The 18,641-nt window shown below is 42.7% G+C and overlaps 2 protein-coding genes across 4 annotated transcripts in view; both read left to right on the top strand.

Moving 5' to 3' along the window:
- Window positions 1-11,310, top strand: part of LOC143288852 (cys-loop ligand-gated ion channel-like) — a 35,399-nt gene extending 24,089 nt beyond the window's left edge. Inside the window, exons 8-10 of one of the 3 annotated variants that reach the window (XM_076597502.1) lie at window positions 74-121; window positions 2,619-2,636; window positions 10,572-11,310. In XM_076597502.1, coding sequence (XP_076453617.1) covers window positions 74-121; window positions 2,619-2,636; window positions 10,572-10,667 — 162 coding nt within the window. In that variant the 3' untranslated portion in view covers window positions 10,668-11,310. Of the gene's footprint in view, window positions 1-73; window positions 122-2,618; window positions 2,637-6,177; window positions 6,208-10,571 lie in introns of all 3 variants that reach the window. The other 2 variants (XM_076597501.1, XM_076597503.1) reach the window with 2 other exon arrangements.
- Window positions 11,311-18,138: 6,828 nt separating this feature from the next.
- The window catches only part of LOC143289098 (LIM domain-containing protein unc-97-like), a 46,043-nt gene continuing 45,540 nt past the window's right edge, over window positions 18,139-18,641 (top strand). The window contains exon 1 of the mRNA XM_076597949.1: window positions 18,139-18,641. Coding sequence (XP_076454064.1) covers window positions 18,631-18,641 — 11 coding nt within the window. The 5' untranslated portion in view covers window positions 18,139-18,630.

The raw sequence follows: 18,641 nt of genomic DNA on the forward strand, positions 1-18,641 counted from the left end.
GGAGAGTGTTTTTTTCCACACAGACACTTGGCGGTGAAAGAGTTAAAAGTTCCTTTCTTCTTCTGTCTTGCAGGGATACAAGCGGCGGTCTTTCCTCATTGCCAGGGATCAGGAATATCTGGTGAGTGGGGTCTGTCAAATCATCCACACTGTGAATAAAGGGGTGGCGGGTGGGCGGGTGTGGGCGGGTGGGCGGGAAGTTGAAATATCTGGTGTGTGGGGTCTGTCAAATCATCCACACTGTAGATAAAGGGGTGGCATGTGGGTGGGCGGGTGTGAGCGGGTGGGTGGGAAGTTGAAATATCTGGTGAGTGGGGTCTGTCAAATCATCCACACTGTGAATAAAGGAGTGGTGAGCGGGTGGGTGGGAAGTTGAAATATCTGGTGAGTGGGGTCTGTCAAATCATCCACACTGTGAATAAAGGAGTGGTGAGCGGGTGGGTGGGAAGTTGAAATATCTGGTGAGTGGGGTCTGTCAAATCATCCACACTGTGAATAAAGGGGTGGCGGGTGGGCGGGTGTGAGCGGGTGGGCGGGAAGTTGAAATATCTGGTGAGTGGAGTCTGTCAAATCATCCACACTGTGAATAAACGTGTGGCTGGTGGGCGGGTGTGAGCGGGTGGGTGGGAAGTTAAAATATCTGGTGAGTGGAGTCTGTCAAATCATCCACACTGTAGATAAAGGGGTGGCGGGTGGGCGGGAAGTTGAAATATCTGGTGAGTGGAGTCTGTCAAATCATCCACACTGTAGATAAAGGGGTGACATGTGGGTGGGCGGGTGTGAGCGGGTGGGTGGGAAGTTGAAATATCTAGTGAGTGGAGTCTGTCAAATCATCCGCACTGTGAATAAACGGGTGGCGGGTGGGCGGGTGTGGGCGGGTGGGCGGGAAGTTGAAATATCTGGTGAGTGGGGTCTGTCAAATCATTCACACTGTAGATAAAGGGATGACATGTGGGTGGGCGGGTGGGAAGTTGAAATACCTGGTGAGTGGGGTCTGTCAAATCATCCACACTGTGAATAAAGGAGTGGTGAGCGGGTGGGTGGGAAGTTGAAATATCTGGTGAGTGGGGTCTGTCAAATCATCCACACTGTGAATAAAGGGGTGGCGGGTGGGCGGGGTGTGAGCGGGTGGGCGAGAAGTTGAAATATCTGGTGAGTGGAGTCTGTCAAATCATCCACACTGTGAATAAAGGGGTGGCGGGTGGGCGGGGGGGTGAGCGGGTGGGCGGGAAGTTGAAATATCTGGTGAGTGGAGTCTGTCAAATCACCCACACTGTGAATAAACGGGTGGCATGTGGGTGGGCGGATGTGAGCGGGTGGGTGGGAAGTTGATATGGTCAAGCAGAAATGGATTGTTTCATTGGCTAATCTCACGGGCGGAGAAAGGACGTAGCAGAAGCGGGAATTGTTCACTCGCTGTCTGTTATTTATTCATCAGTCTTTTTTTACTTTCTTCCCATGAAGGGATTTTGTATCAGATTATATATAATTAGAGGGAATATCATAATCGTATGGGTATTGAGAACGAACAACAACAAAATAATGAAAAAAGGCAAAAAACCAAAAGCAAACAACAAACGGACTAAAAAAAAACCAAACAAAGTAGCTTTGGGTTGTTGAAAAAATGATAATGATACTTCGACTGCCAACGTAGTTATACTCGTAATACCGTTTCATATATAATACGAACAAACTATATATATTTTTTTTTTAATTCATCATTCAGTTCTAAGTCCAGATCATTCCTGGATCAAATTTTGTGAACTCTCTCAAATAAGGACAGTGACATACACGCATTAAAGGATGTACCTGTGTAAAACAAACAGAATATATATATATATATATATATATATATATATATATATATATATATATATATATATATATTATAACATAAACTACAAGTCACAGCATTGCACAAGGGAGATTCCAATACATCGTTGTGAATGGAAAAGATGGACAGATGAATTGACTGGCATCTCTTTTTAATCATATGAACTTATTACTATGTGTCATGTTCTTTATAGAAACATATTTTTCCGTTTCATGTCTAGACCTGATATAGAATCAAAAACTGATCTTCTTTGGGAGCACTTGGTTTAACTTACAAATGAACAGAAACAACAACAAACAAACAAACAACAACAACAACACACACACACACACAACACACACACACACACACACACACACAAACGAAAAAAAAAAAAACTTTGCAAGGAGCAAAATGTAGCCAAGAACTCTACTAGATTTAACACGCTTATCAATCATAGCCAAATATAATGAAAGACACGTTGAATGACATGCCTGAATTACCACCAAAGCAATCATTTAAACTTAACTCGTTTGCACCTTTTTTTCTTTTTTTTTCCAAAAGCGTTGAACGATGATGTAATCCCAGATCAAATGTTATGATATTATGCTGTCCTGTATTTCTTTGCAGAAACGTGCACCCGGAGTTATTTGTCACACCCATTTTAAAAGCATAACATTTGTGGTTATGGTTCTGTGTACTAACCTGATTTGAAACCATTTTCCGAATGTTCTTAATCTTGTTAAATATTATATTCCATTCAAGCTCCATGTTAATTTTTTGTTCCATTTGCTACAACATTTAGGCTCAAGCTCAGCAAGATGTAAGTCATAATATGACTTTGCGTCTGTTGGAATCGATTTTATTATGAAAGAGTTTTGGAATATATCAATCAATCTGCCAAATCATTACCATCAATATGCGAAACCTGTTTTATCTGCTTATCTACGTATTGCTTTTATACATCTAGTGTGCATTACGTTACAAAGTCAGTAGTTATATCATAAGAGAGTTTGGTTTGATCTTATGGCATCAGTGTGCTGTCGTGCTGATTTGTTGAATTTTTAATGAATTAAAAAAAAAATCAATCCGCTGTATATAGTAAATGGTACTGTGTAATTTTCTATGTTTTCGTTACAAAAAAGTGGTGTCAGCAAGTAATTCTTGGGTTGACTGAATGCATACTTTCCCCCTAAAATGGTCTCTTTTTTTTAATCTGATACATTTTGCCAAAACATATTTTGATAATTTAAAATCGACTTAGGTCAGTGTAAATGTGCGAAATCTGGAAGCTCAGCTGAAATAATTGTTTTCCATCTATAGTTAGTGGAGGTCGATTTTCGTATCCAACTAAATTTCAGTGATGTCTTAATTAAATGTTTTGATCTCGGGGATTACAAAACCTCCCAAATTAATTGTCTGACTGTTGACTTTTCAGTCATTGTATTTGATAAAGGGGATCAATTGTTTACTGACGTAATTGGATGATCTGGGAGTTTTATTTCTTTTTTTTTTTCTTAAAGTTTAACTGTTTGAATCCTTTTTCAGTATATTTATTATGCGAAAATTCGGTTATATAATAATAATAAATGAATGAATAAATAACGTGTTCAGTGTGGTTGTGTGTTTTTGTGTGTGTGTGTTTTTTGTTTTTTTGTTTTTTTTGTTTGTTTGTTGTTGTTGTTTTGCTCGTCTTATCATTCTGTTACTTTTTGAGTTCTACAAATTATTTTTGCATATATCTTTTTCAGTGTCATTTAATAATGATAATATTATATTTATTTGAGTATGCGCGTGTCGTTAATGGAGTCTTGGAATGTTTTTTTTTGTTTGGCTTAACGTATTTACAAGAATATGCATGTGTACAATTAATATCCTTGAAATTCTGATCAACACTAATGTATCCACATGTTCAGTTACTGGCGGAGAGATTGAAGTATACCAGAGTGAGTCTTATACTTTTTCTTCTACAAGTGTGTGACCTTTATCAGTCTTTATCAGTCTCACACTCATCCTCCACCCCCTACCCCACCCTGCCCCCCATCTCTCTCTCTCTCTCTCTCTCTCTGCTTGTCTATTTTTTCCACTCCTGCTAACAAAGTTCGAGACAACTTTAAACAGAAGCTACCCCCCCCCCCCCCCCCCCCCCACCCCTCAAAAAAAAAAATTTTTTCACAGACGGTTCAGTGATGGAGTCACCTGATGTTTGTTCTGCATTGGTTATACCACTCTTGAACATACCAAAGTCCTATCATCTTCAGAGAGAGTTTTTAATCTACACAGCATAACTATATGCAGTGTTTCAATATTTTTGTGGTGAAAAAGGGTGATTTTTCTGTTCAAAGAGCATACTGCTTTCATTGTGTTACAACAAAGATACGTAATACATTTCGGTCTTAGGTCTTCAACAGATTGGAAACAAACAAACAAACACGTAAGCCAACCACAAGACATCAGGTAGCTGTTTCACTTTACCCCCGTGAATTTCAGCAGTGGGAAAGCAGCTCAGCGAATATCATCAACATATCTTACGTGTCTTAAGAATGCATGCAACCTTTTGAAAAGTAGCCTATATCCATTGCTTTTTATCTGGTTGTATTTAAACTGTTTGGGATCCTACTCGTCTAGCTGACCCATTTCCGAACACGGTGTGTGTGTGTGTGTGTGTGTGTGTGCCTTAATTTGATGAGAAAGAGTGAGAGACAGTGTGAGTGTGTGTGTGTGTGTGTGTGTGTGTGTGTGTGTGTGTGTGTGTGTGTGTGTGTGAGTGAGTGGGCAGGGGAATGAGGTAGGGGAATTATAATGGGCATTTGTGTGCATGCATGGATGTATGTAGAGAGAGGGTGGGGGAGAAACGTATGTGAGTATGTGGGTGCGTTAGAATATTTTTTGGAGATAATGATATTAATGAAATTTGGTACCTTGATTTGTTAAATGTTTTTTTTTTGTTTTTGTTTTTTTTGTTTGTTTTTTTTGTTTTTTTAAATCATGCCTTCCTCAAATCAGAATTTCCTTGTGTTGCTCAGTTAATATTTTATTCAAATGGTTGCGAAAATGTCAGTACAACAAACAGTTAATATGACAATAAATGGTTTCAGTCAGTCAGTGTGTGGGTGTGTGTGTGTGTGTGTGTGTGTGTGTGTGTGTGTGTGTGTGTGTGAAGGTTTCTGTCGCTGAAATCTTTTTGATTAATCTCTGTCGTTCAAATCTTTTTCAGTGTAGTTTCGCTTGTAGCTCAGTTTTCAAGACTTCAGACCATTTTCCTTTCCTCTCTGTTCTGTTTCCTCCTCCTTCTTCTTCTTCTTCTTCTTCTTCTGCTGTCCCCCAAACTAAATCAGTAACACAGAGTTCCCGGCCCAGCAACTGTGCGGCACTGGCTGGTGTTTTGAGGCGATGTGTTTCTGATGATGAAAGATTTATTCTCACAGTTTGGGAGAGACTTCAAAACAGCGATTTCAGCCGAGAGTGAGTTACGACGGGATCTTCGATAAATTAATGATTACCACTCTTGAGTGTCTTTTTTTTTTCTCAGATATCCTTTTTTTTTCATATTTCACTTGTGGATTAACCCCTTTTGCGTTTTATGAGAATGCTTGTTTCATTTTTGCTAGTAGATAGAAATGTAGAAGCTATATTTTTATTTGCTTATGTCAGGTCAGGTCATTAGATCTGCTACTGGTAACCTGTAATCCAGTACAACCTGTTCAGGGTCGGGTTGCCGGCGACTAAACCGGCACTCCCACTGCTCCCTTCCGGGACTGGTGAGGCGGGTGGCTAGACACCCTTATGGAGATCCATAAAAGGGCGTCGGCTCAGGAGAGCCACGACGGCCATGTAGCTCCACTGTACTGTGTGCATGCCACACGCAGTTGGCCCCCGGGGTGTGTCTACCCATGCATGCGAAGTCTGGATCCGGCAGAATCTGCGGAAGAAACCTATCGGAAAGTCACGGGCAAACAAGCTCCCTGACAATGATATGCCTGTCTTTGTCTGCCCCAACTGTCAGCGAACATTTCGTGCGCAGATTGGACTGTTCAGCCATCTGCGCATTCACAGATAGATTCATGAGCATCCTCCTCCCCACCCCACCACCACCCTCCCCCCATCCCCCAGCTGGATGACAACGATGGTCATCATCGATCTCGATGGACACACCACCACCATTTGCTTTGTTCAAATATCGTGTTCTGTTTACAATTATTATGTTTGTTCTATTTGTTCTAAAAGTACGGTACATGCATTAACAAAAATTACAACGCTTATCTACCTCTAAAAGAAGAGATGTATCGAAATTACAAACTGCCTGACTTGAAATATGTAATAAAATATAATATTCAGTGTTGTCATCTTGTCGAATCTTACAGGCTTCTATCGAAGGGACTAGAGAAAGACAGGTATGGTGATATAAGATCCCCTTGGTGGCATCCCATTCGTTCTATTCGTTGTAATACCTTTCCACTGACTGTGTCATGTTGTGATTTCTGTAGAAAGTAGATATGCACGTATCTAAATCTTCATCTGCATTCCCGTGTCCGTTGATTTAAACTGTGGCGTGAAAGGTCTAGGAAGGTCTGGGCCGTATCTGTGTTTATTTCGGTAACCTTTCTTTTTCTGTATTCTGTTTGGATGGATCTCGCTTCTTCTCAAGGCACTTGTATCTTGTAGTATTGTTGCGCATGTATTAACCCCCCCCCCCCCTTTTTTTTTTTTACTCGTGTATTATCATTTTTGACTCACTTGTGTAAACAAAGTGAGTCTATGTTTTAACCCGGTGTTCGGTTGTCTTTGTGTGTATGTGTTTATTTATTTATTTTTTTAATTATCATTTTATTATTATTATTATTATTATTATCATTATTATTATTATCATTACTACTACCTTTTCCTATATTATAATTATTATTATTATTTATTTATGTCAGCTTATCTATTATTTATTCCCCCGGTTTTGTTGTTTTTGTTTTTTTGTTGTTGTTTTTTCTCAAGGCCTGACTAAGCGCGTTGGGTTACGCTGCTGGTCAGGCATCTGCTTGGCAGATGTGGTGTAGCGTATATGGTTTTGTCTGAACGCAGTGACGCCTCCTTGAGCTACTGAAACTGAATCTTTTCCTGTATTCTGTTTTGATGGATCTCGCTTCTTCACTTGTATCTTGTAGTATTGTTGCGCATGTATAAAGTGAGTCCATGTTTTAACCCGGTGTTCGGTTGTCTGTGTGTGTATGTGTGTGTGTGTCTGTGTGTCCGTGGTAAACTTTAACATTGACATTTTCTCAGCAAATACTTTGTCAGTTGACACCAAATTAGGCATAAAAATAGGAAAAATTCAGTTCTTTCCAATCATCTTGTTTAAAACAATACTGCACCTCTCGGATGGCACAAAAAAATTTAAAAAATGAAGCCTAATTATATGCAAACTGCATTTACTGTTTATATTTATATTTTTTGTATTCTCTAAACTTGGCACTTTGATCTGATATTCTGACCCAACAACAAGAGCAGTCATTATTATCATTTTTTGTTCAAACAGGAACTTCTTTTGCTAAGCATGGAAGTTTTATTTATTTTGCAAACGTTTTGGTGCAGTAGTAAAAAAAAGGGAAATTACTCTGTAATTAATGCTAGGGGAGTTAATTTGCTTTAAACTGGTCTTTCTCATCTTAAACATTACATTTTGAAATTATACTCAATACATAAAAAGCTTGGATTTTTTTTTTTTTAAGTGTATCACAAGTGAGTCTTGAAGGCCTTGCCTCTCTTGTTTTAAAATATTTGCTCACTCATTAAGTGTTTTTCTCCTTTATGCTAAAAAGTACTCTGATCCCATTTCTCCCGGAACTTGCTTCATTTTGAGCTGTTCCTTTCCGGTTTGTGTTCTTGGCTTCTTTGTTGTTGTTGTTGTTGTTTGATTATGATGTCATATTCTTCATGTACACTTTTCACACTCGTTATCATTTTTTTTTGTTTTTCTCTGTTTCTTCGTACGTCTGTAATTCTCCTGTATGGTGTAGTTTCTGTCTCACATCACTATGGTAGCTGGTTGCTTGCTGTGAACTGGGTCTGGGTCTGTACCGTGGGAATGTCGTGTCTCCTTTCTCTGGCATGAATGACGGCATGGTGGCGGTTTTATGATGATGATGATGATGATGATGATAATAATAATAATAACGGTATTTATATAGCGCTGAATCTTGTGCTTTCGCACCAGTCATTCACACGCATGCATAACTCTGAAACTGTAGAAACTAAAGACAAGGAAGAGGCAGGCAAAGGAGGCTATTTTGGAAAGAGGTGTTTTCGTGTGTTCGCTATGGCTTGCTTAACCGGTTCTCTCTCTCTCTCTCTCTCTCTCTCTATATATATATATATATATATATATAGAGAGAGAGAGAGAGAGAGAGAGAGAGAGAGAGAGAGAGACTAATTGATTGATTGATTGATATGGATACTTACATAGCGCCTATCCTGGTTCGGAGACCAAGCTCTAAGTGCTTTACAAACATGGGGCCGACTGACGGCTGCCACCTGGCGCTCATCATTCGTTTCCTGTGTCATTCATTCAGATTTCAGGCACGCACACATACACACTCAGACATGTAACATTTTACGTGTATGATCGTTTTGCTTATATACCCCGCAGTACAGGCAGCCATACTCCTTTATCGGGGATGTGCATGCTGGATATGTTGCTGTTTCCATAACCCACCGAACGCTGACATGGATAACAGGATCTTTGACGTGCGTATTTAATTGATCTTCTGCATGCGTAACACACGAAGGGTGTTCAGGCACTAGTAGGTCTGCACATATTATGTTGACCTGAGAGATCGGAAAAATCCCCACACTTTACCCACCAGGCGCCGTCACCGAGATTCGAACCCGGGACCCTCAGATTGAAAGTTCAACGCTTTAATCATTCGGCTATTGCGCCAGTCTGACACACACACACACACACACACACACACACACACACACACACACTATATATATATATATATATATATATATATATATATATATATATATATATATATATGTATATATATATATATATATATATATATATATATATATATATATATATATATATATATATATATATATATATATATATATATTGTGCACCTGAACGGATGAACGGAGACAGGTTGTGCTGTCAGTAGATTTTTCGTTTCTGATTACTGTCTGTCAAGTTCAGTGTCAGTTTCGTTCTGGCGATGAAATGGCAATATCAATGTGGATTTCAGCACCTCTGTCACAGGATGCAAAAGTATCAGAAATGAGTGGTGAAAAATACATTCGCCCTTGCTGAAGAAAAGACTCTAATTATGATGTCTTCCTTTTTTTTCACCCATGCCTCACACGCTGCTCGTCCCAAATTATCAACACACAATCACAACCACAATCACAACTGACCAAGCAGGTTTCCCTACAGTTCCACGAGAGAGCCGACAGTCCATAGAGAACTGTTAATTTTAGGTCGCCAGAAAACCACACGCCAGGGAAACTCTGCAATGCTGCCCAGAGTCATTTCGGACGAGCCTAGCTCTGATTTAACATATCCAACACTCAAATACACCAACCAAGTTCCGATTCTTCACCAAAGAAATCAGTACTTGCTTAGTCTCGTCGAGGTGTCAGGGTGATGACCCCTGTCTACCCCAAACACTATCCCATTACACCTTTAACTCTCAATTCGAGGTGGCAACCACCATCACCACGTTCCTTCAGCCACAGTCCCTATGAATTCTGCCGACACCCGAAGACCCTGACAGGAACTCATTACAGGCATCAACTGGATATGGAATCGAAAATTAGGTCACCACGAGTTCAGGGCATGAAAGGTTGCTGAACATACGGATAATGATTATGTTAAATATACAGGGCATCCTCTTCTGATGTACATCATTTCTGATTCATATATCATGTCCAGAACGGTTTCTTGTGCTTTTGTATTATTCATGTATTATTCATTTCTTCTCTGTGTATGTGCGTGTGTGTGTGTGCGTGCGTGCGTGCGTGCGTACGTGTGTGTGTGTGTGTGTGTGTGTGTGTGTGTGTGTGTGTGTGTGTGTGTGTTGCATGGGAGACTGAGATATATTAAATCTACAGCTGGATGAAATGCGTCAGAAAGTAGATCGTTAATTTTTATATCCCTTTTTGATTTCTATCAAACAACATGATTTGTATCTCATATGATTTTTTCCTTTTAATTATATCTAAGATCTTGTGGTATTCGTATTTGCAGCGAAGATTTCAGTTATCTGTTACTTTATCATATAGATGATATGATAAGATAATAACATAGCTATTGTAAAAACTAACACGTTTCAAAATGTCAGTGGATCGCATGAACTAACACACTTCAGAACAGTAATGAAATGGCGATTATTAACACGAACACAATTTGTAAAGATTAATAGCTTTAAAAAAATTTTTTTTTACCTAACACGTTTCAGGACACCAGTGAAATAGTTATCAGTAAACTATATGCCCTAGTATCAGCAGCAAGAACAACAACAAAAAAAAGGTAATAGTTGGTGTATTATCAAAGGTACCTTAAAAATGATAAGACGACGACTTCGAGTCTTAGATTCCTTTTTTCAAATGCAGAGAAGTGTTGACAGACTACGAGTTCAAAGCCTTCTACATACCAATGAAAATAGTTACCTTATGAACTCACACACTGCGTAACATGCCAGAGAAACTACAGCCTTCTACGTAAAGTTAACCCTTTCAAATCAAATGCCTTTCTGTCCAGGACCGGGCGGCTAGCCTGACGGGCAAGAAGACCACCAAGAGCAGAAGACGTCTTGGAGGCTTCAGGAGGGGCCTGGCCAAAGTGGGCTTCGTCTGAGGCATCCTCCTCAACCCAGCCTTGTTGTTTGTCTGTCTGTCGCTGACTTACTCTGAGTGCTGTTAGTGATTTGTGTCTGCTGCTGACTTCACTCTGAGCAGTGTTAGTGATGATGTTTAACTCTTTCCGAACGAAGAACATAATATAAGAGCCGACGATGACAGCACCTCACCGCTGCGTTCATAATTAAAATGTTACAAACGAAAGCTTCTTACATTTAAGGGGTGGGTGAGGACAGATAATACCGAGCGACGAAGCCTCGGGGCCATTCAGAGACCCAATGGTCATCAGATAGGATCTCAGAAAAGACCAGCCGTCCCGAATGAGTTAAATTAATCAACGCTGTCGACGTTGGTCTCCCTTTCCTCTTTTGGTTACGGTCGGTAACGTTGAAATAGGTATTGCTCTTCTGAGGCTTCCATTGGTTGTTTTGGTGACTGCTGTCGTCACTGCTTTTTTTTTTTTCTTTCTTTTTCTTTGCTTTAAAAAAAAAGAGAGAAAAAAAAATCAAGCCTCAGTTGGACAGTGCAAGTCTACGGAGTAAGGTGTGTTTTTTTCCAATCTTTTTTTTAAAATTTATTTATTTATTTATTTATTTACTTTTAATCAGTGCTGCACTTCAATCTTTCTTCACTGGTCGTAGAAAGAAAATAATCGGTGGCGGGGGTCTGGGTGTGTAAGTGTAGGGGGCGAGGGAGGCGTGATGGGGGGGGGGGGGGGATAAATCACACACAGTCCTGGTCCCCCAACACACTTTATGATGAGTCAACGTGGGCTCCCATCTTTCCGACTCTAACGTGACGCTTATCCAGGGGGCAATGTTATATTTATTTCAATCTCGGCACGAGCAGACTGTTTTAATGACCACTCCAAAATAAATCCATAGGCATTCTCTCTCTCTCTCTCTTTTCTTTTTTTTTGGGGGGGTGGGTGGGTGTGGGGATGGGGGTGGGGTGGGTGGCCCGGGGGCAGGGGGAGGGGGCGAGGGGTAGTATCATTGGCTCCGAAATAACTACTTTGGTACTTTGGAATCCTATAGTTGGGGCATGGGATGGCATCATTCTAGTTCTGCCCCCAAATGACCCCCACTACCCTCTGTCCACCCCCTCCCCGCACCCCTCTGTCCAGCCCCCACCCCACCCACCCCCCGCCCCATCAGGATTTGTCTATGTTTTTTTTTCTCCAGAAAATGTGTACTATCAGACGCAATTTAGGAAAATGAAGACATACCAATGGAAAGGGGGGTTCAGGGTTGATATGTGGCAGTAGGTGGAGTTTAAAAAAAACACGAAAAAAACAAACAAAAAAAACCCAAACACGATTCCAATAGGAGTGTTTCTGGGCAGACTCCAGAGGAGTTTAAAAAAAACACACAAAAAACAACATGTAGTCATCCTGAAGTCCTCTGCATACGCAACACGGGTCAGTCTTGTGTGCAGCACAATATAACTGTACCATACTGACCATCTCTGGCTCCATATCTGTTTAGCATAGCAATAAGCGTTTCTGTCTGCTTTTGCGCCCGAAGCTTTCTCCGTTATTCCAGATACAAAAACTTCACCTCTTTCCCTCTGCCAGGGTGCGTTAGAGTGTATAGTCCTCATCTTGAGCCGTCCGTTCAGTGGCTAATCTCCCCCCCCCCCCCCCCGCCCCCCCCGAAAAAAAAAGCGTTTGATGATCACGCCTAGCGTTATAATGTCTCGCTAGAAGACATCCTCATTGTCTGGGGAGACGAAATCTTCTCTTGTCAGGTGCCAGTTCTCCAGTGAGCTGGTCTTTGGAAGTGTGTTCGACCTACTACTGATGGTGTTGACATTACGCAGCTGCTAACATTTTGTGAAGCATATAGTCAAATTGGTTGTGGAATGATTTTTAAAAATTTTTTTTTTTATCTGTTTGACAGATCGAACTGGGTTTTTTTTCTTTACCTGTAATGTTTTTCCTCTGTGTGTGTGTGTGTGTGTGTGTGTGTGTGTGTGTGTGCATTGCTCTGGAAAAAACAAACAGTTAATCTGACAATAAATGGTTTCATTGCTCTGGAACTGATATCTAGAACTTGTGGCTTCAGTATACAGTTACAATATCATTGACGGGTTTGTTTGTTTGTTTTTTTTCTTTGGGTACATTATATACTTCCCATTACGCGTGTTTGTGTGTATACACTGTTGAACCTACCTGCATACAATTATATTCAAAAGCCTACTCTCACACAAGACTGACACAAACATGTACGGCTACTATCGTGATGACGATAACTTTCTCGTCGTTTCCTTTGCGTGTGTCGAAGTTCCCTGGGAATGGAGATCGTCTGTATCGTTGTTCCCCGGGGATTGAGATCAGCTGTATCGTTGTTCCCCGGGGATAGAAATCATCCGTATCGTTGTTCCCAGGGGACAGAAATCATCTGTATCGTTGTTCCCCGGGGATAGAAATCATCTGTATCGTTGTTCCCAGGGGATAAAAATAATCTGTATCGTTGTTCCCAGGGGGTAGAAATCATCTGTATCGTTGTTCTCAGGGAATAGAAATGATCTGTATCATTGTTCCCCGGAGACAGAAATCATCTGTATCGTTTTTCCCAGGGGATATAAATCATCTGTATCGTTGTTCCCTGAGGATAGAAATCATCTGTGTCGTTCTCCGGGGATAGAAATCATCTGTATCGTTGTTCCCAGGGGACAGAAATCATCCATATCGTTGTTCCCAGGGGGTAGAAATCATCTGTATCGTTGTTCCCAGGGGATAGAAATCATCTGTATCGTTGTTCCCTGAGGATAGAAATCATCTGTATCGTTGTTCCCTGAGGATAGAAATCATCTGTATCGTTGTTCCCAGGGGATAGAAATCATCTGTATCGTTGTTCCCAGGGGATAGAAATCATCTGTATCGTTGTTCCCTGGGGATAGAAATCATCTGTATCGTTGTTCCCAGGGGATAGAAATCATCTGTATCGTTGTTCCCAGGGGATAGAAATCATCTGTATCGTTGTTCCCTGGGGATAGAAATCATCTGTATCGTTGTTCCCTGGGGATAGAAATCATCTGTATCGTTGTTCCCAGGGGATAGAAATCATCTGTGTCGTTGTTCCCAGGGGATAGAAATCATCTGTATCGTTGTTCCCAGGGGATAGAAATCACCTGTATCGTTGTTCTCCGGGGATAAGGTCATCTGTATCGTTGTTCAGTTCCCCGGGGATAGGAATCATCTGTATCGTTGTTTCCCGAGCGGGGACAGAGATCAGCTGTGTCATTGTTCCCAGGGGGTAGAAATCATCTGTGTCGTTGTTCCCAGGGGATAGAAATCATTTGTATCGTTGTTCCCAGGGGATAGAAATCACCTGTATCGTTGTTCCCCGGGGAAGGAGATTGTAACAGTTCAGTTTGTGTCTTCTCAGCATGTCGTGTTTGTGAGCCACACGTGTTTTGCGGTCCCTGTTTCGTGATAGCCACTGCATAATATGTTTCGTGTACGATTCCGTGAGCCACGCATTGCACGTGATGTACAGTAGAGTCATGTGTCTACTTGGGTGAACGATGCACTGATTGGCCAACAATGTTCAGGCGGAAAGACGTGCTGTGTTTGTCCTGGGCAGTCAAAAAGAAGCCAGCGACATCGCTAGACGGTCCAGCTGTACTGAGGAGCTGAAGACTTTATGAAGGCCTTTTTATTTATTTATTTATTTATTTATTTTTTATGAAGGCTGAAGATGAGACGTTGGAAGAAGACACTTTATCTAGATGTAAAGTCTTATTTCAGCATCCTAAATTGATGATTGCACCTATTTTACTGACCGGCAATTTTTGTGCACGTATGAAACGATATTATACTTACCATCAGTAAATGTAACCCATTTCCAGTTGATTTCGACTCTTATTTTGTACGGTATTTTACTCAGTTTTGATGCAGATTCAGTCACGAAACTAACGTGCCAACATCTTGCTTTTTTCCGTTTTTTGTCCAGTCACTAAACTAACGTGCCACCATCTTGCTTTTTTTTTTTCCCCCGTTAAGTTTCGTCCCACAATACAAACCATGGAAATGTAAACCGCCAATGGGTGCAATAATTTAAGGATGCTAAAATAGGACATTACCAAGAGACTCAAGAGTTCAGAAGGCGAGCAGACCGTGGCTACAGCGGCAGAAGACTGCAGCGTGGAAACTGCGGCTGAGGACTGTCTCGGACACGACATTCTATGGTGAAGATGGCGTCGCAAAGATGGCGCCAGAAAACAGAGGCGGAAGACAACCGCAGCACCATCTACATAGAGGTCGCGGGCGCCACAGCAGCAGAATGTCACAGCGGGCCTTCCGAATTATGTGGCTCACCGCGTACCGTTGTGTTATTGTATTTTGTATTGAAGCATTGTTTTTTTTTAAAGCGCGCAACAAGGATTTGGGGAGATAATTCAATTGAATGTGAAATGTCTTACACATATCATTGTTTGGTCTTGGCGCAATAGCCGACGGCCAATGGTTTAAGCGTTGGACTTCCAATCCTGAGGGTCCCGGCTGGCCACGGTTCGAATCGCGGTAACGGCGCCTGGTGGGTAAAGGGTGGAGATTTTTTCCGATCTTCCAGGTCAACAAATTTGCTGACCTGCTAGTGCCTGAACCCCCTTCGTGTGTATACGCACGCAGAAAAGTCACTTGAAATACGCACGTTAAAGATCCTGTAACCCATGTCAGTGTCCAGCCTGGGTTATGGAGACACGAAAATACCCAGCATGCATGAACCACGACAGTCATCGGCAAGTCGATGTTAGTCGTGTAACGGAAAGAAGAATGAGAGGCCGGTGAGTGCGCGGAGTCGAGAGAGGTCCGAGGCTGTTTTTTTCAGTCTTACTACTTGAGTGTTTGTTCGTTCTTTGTCCCGTTCACTTGTTACATTCTGTGTGACCCGACACTGCAATGAGGAATTGTGTCACCTGTTAACATTGAATTGTATACGTTCGCTTGTGTAACTGTTTTGAAGGCAAGTTTTCCGTTTGGACATTGATTTTAACTAGGGATGACAATCATGCGTTCGAGTCATTTTTACTAATAGCAGGGTGATGGTTCATAGTTTTGTGTCTTTTCATATACTAGTATTCGCATTGTTGCATTTTGTTGTAGAGATGTCGGAACTGCAGTCAGTAGTCAAACAAAAGCTGACGTCTATATATGAAAACATACCGTCGGTCGCCGGGATCAGAGGAAATTAGGTATATTTTATGCGCATAATCCATTATAAAATCGACATCGCCTTTTGCCGGTTTGGGTGTCAATTTTGTCACTGGAAAAAAATGAAATAAGCAAATGAAATCAACAAACCGATTTGTGTTTTGTCTTGTCGATCTGCTCCAGCTGTCACTGTGTCTGTTCATACTATGTCTCTCTGTCCGGGTCTCTCCCCCTCTTCCCATCTGTCCGCCTGTTCTGCCTCTGTCCCCACCTCTCTCAAGTCTTTTTTTCACTCACTGTAGTGTGTGTGTGTCACGGTGTGTGTGTGTGTGTGGTGTCTAATTGGGAGTGAAAAACATGCCGCGGCGCTTGCGCGCGTGTCTGTCCGGCAGTACTTGTTTGTGCCGCATGCTGTGCAGCGCACATGTCAGTGTGTGTGCCGGCGCGTGTCCGTCAGTGTCGCGCCGTACTGGCGTGCCAGTGTCATTCCGGTGAGTGAATTTACGTCAAGCGCGCGTCACCGTCGGTACACACGCACGCACACATACACACTCTCAATGACACACACACACACACACACGCTGATACACACACAGACACGGCACACACACAAACACTGCACATATACACACACTGACTCGGCGGACGCACACACACACAATCAAGAACACACGCACATGCACATGCGTGCCAGTGCGCCGGGCGCGGCGGCCTGGCACACACACACACACACACAGCACACTCACACAGACACACACACACACACACACTGACACATACACAAACACACACACCGTGACTACACACACACACACACACAATGCACACCGTCACACGCAGAAGCGGACACACACTGCACACGCACACGGCGGCGCACACACACTGACACTGACACACACCGGCACGGCACACACACACACTGACACACACACACTGTCGCGGTGACACACACGCACGCACACACACACACACACACTGCACGTAGTGGAACACACACACACACTGGCACGAGACTGACCGGCGCGCGCGCGCGAGACTAACCGGCACACACTGACGACACTAACTGAACGACCCGCTGACAAACATACACACACTGACACACGCACGCACACAAACACTGCACATATACACACCGGCACTGACTCGGCGGACGCACACACACACAATCAAGAATACACACACATGCACATGCACTGTGCACATGCGTGCCAGTGCGGCGCGCGGCGGCGTGGCACACACACATACACAGCACACTTACACACACACACACACACACACACACAAACACACACACCGTGACTACACACACACACACACACACAATGCACACAGTCACACTGGCGCCGCAGCAGCGGACACACACCGGCACTGCACACACACTGTCGGACACACACACACACACACACACACACACACACACACCGGCACATGCACACACACACACCGCCGGCACACTGACACTGACACACACCGGCACGGCACACACACACACTGTCGCGGCGGTCACACACACACACACACACACACACACACACACACACACACACACACACACACACACACACACACACACACACACACACACACACACACACACACTCAGTGCACGTAGTGGAACACACACACACACACACACCACACACACACACACACACATATGCACGGACACACACATATGCACGGACACACACACACACTGGCACGAGACTAACCGGCACACACTGACGACACTAACGACTCGCTGACAAACATACACACACTGACACACGCACGCACGCGCGCGCGCACACACACACACACACACATACACACACACTCAGTGACACACACACATACACACACACACACCGGCTGACACTGAGACGTGGCACTGACCCGGCCGGCCAGTCGGGGCACGCGTTAGCGGTTGATGACATGATGACTGAACTTCAGTTTTGTTTCAGTTGAAAATATGTTGCAAACATGCGACACGATTCTCTCTGTCTGTCTGTCTCTGTCTCTCTGTCTGTCTGTCTCTTCCGCTTTTAATATATATATATATATATATATATATATATATATATATATATAGTATCAGTATAATGCAATGTAATTTCAGTTTGCATCTGCAAACTGCAGAAGTTCACAAAGACCTCCAACTTATTGTCACGGCAGTCACCAGGACCAGACCACCAAATACAAAGTAATTAATGTATTCATCTGTTCATTCCGTTTTGTGTTATGGTTCGATAACGCCCCCATCCCCCGAACCCTTTACCACTGAATAACCCTCCTCATCCTCACTCTCCACTCATTTTATTCAGGCACTGAGAAAGTCTCTCGGTAAAATTGTACGGTCGGTCCAACTACTCCCTTTAACTACCAGGTAGGATGGTTCACCGATATCAGTACTAACAGTTGAAGTGTAGGGTGCTACGCTGCGGAGGGAGCAGCATGGTTCCAGACGAAGCTGTCTCCTTATCAGACGGTGCAATCTCAGTATCTGTATGACAGAATTCTAATTCTTTGAAATCCCACGAGCACTACATTTGATTGTTTGTTTGAATATCAACAGAAACTAACATACTACTCATGGTATCCCACTCCAATCTCAATCCCACCCCCTCCCCCCTCTCTCTGTCTTTGACTCCCTCTTTTACTCCCAGGATTGGAATGCAGCTTATTTCGGGAAAAACCAAACTTATGCCCTAATTCGTCAAGCCGGAAATGACCTCAACGCACTTCCGGCATCGCTCTCCGCTCGTCTGTCTGCTGGGGGTTAAAAGCCGACAGAAAACATTTTCCAGGACAAGTATTGGGCTGTATGACTGGGAG

The sequence above is a fragment of the Babylonia areolata genome, chromosome 13, assembly GCF_041734735.1.
Source record: "Babylonia areolata isolate BAREFJ2019XMU chromosome 13, ASM4173473v1, whole genome shotgun sequence".
In the NCBI taxonomy this organism is placed as follows: Eukaryota; Metazoa; Mollusca; class Gastropoda; order Neogastropoda; family Buccinidae; genus Babylonia; species Babylonia areolata.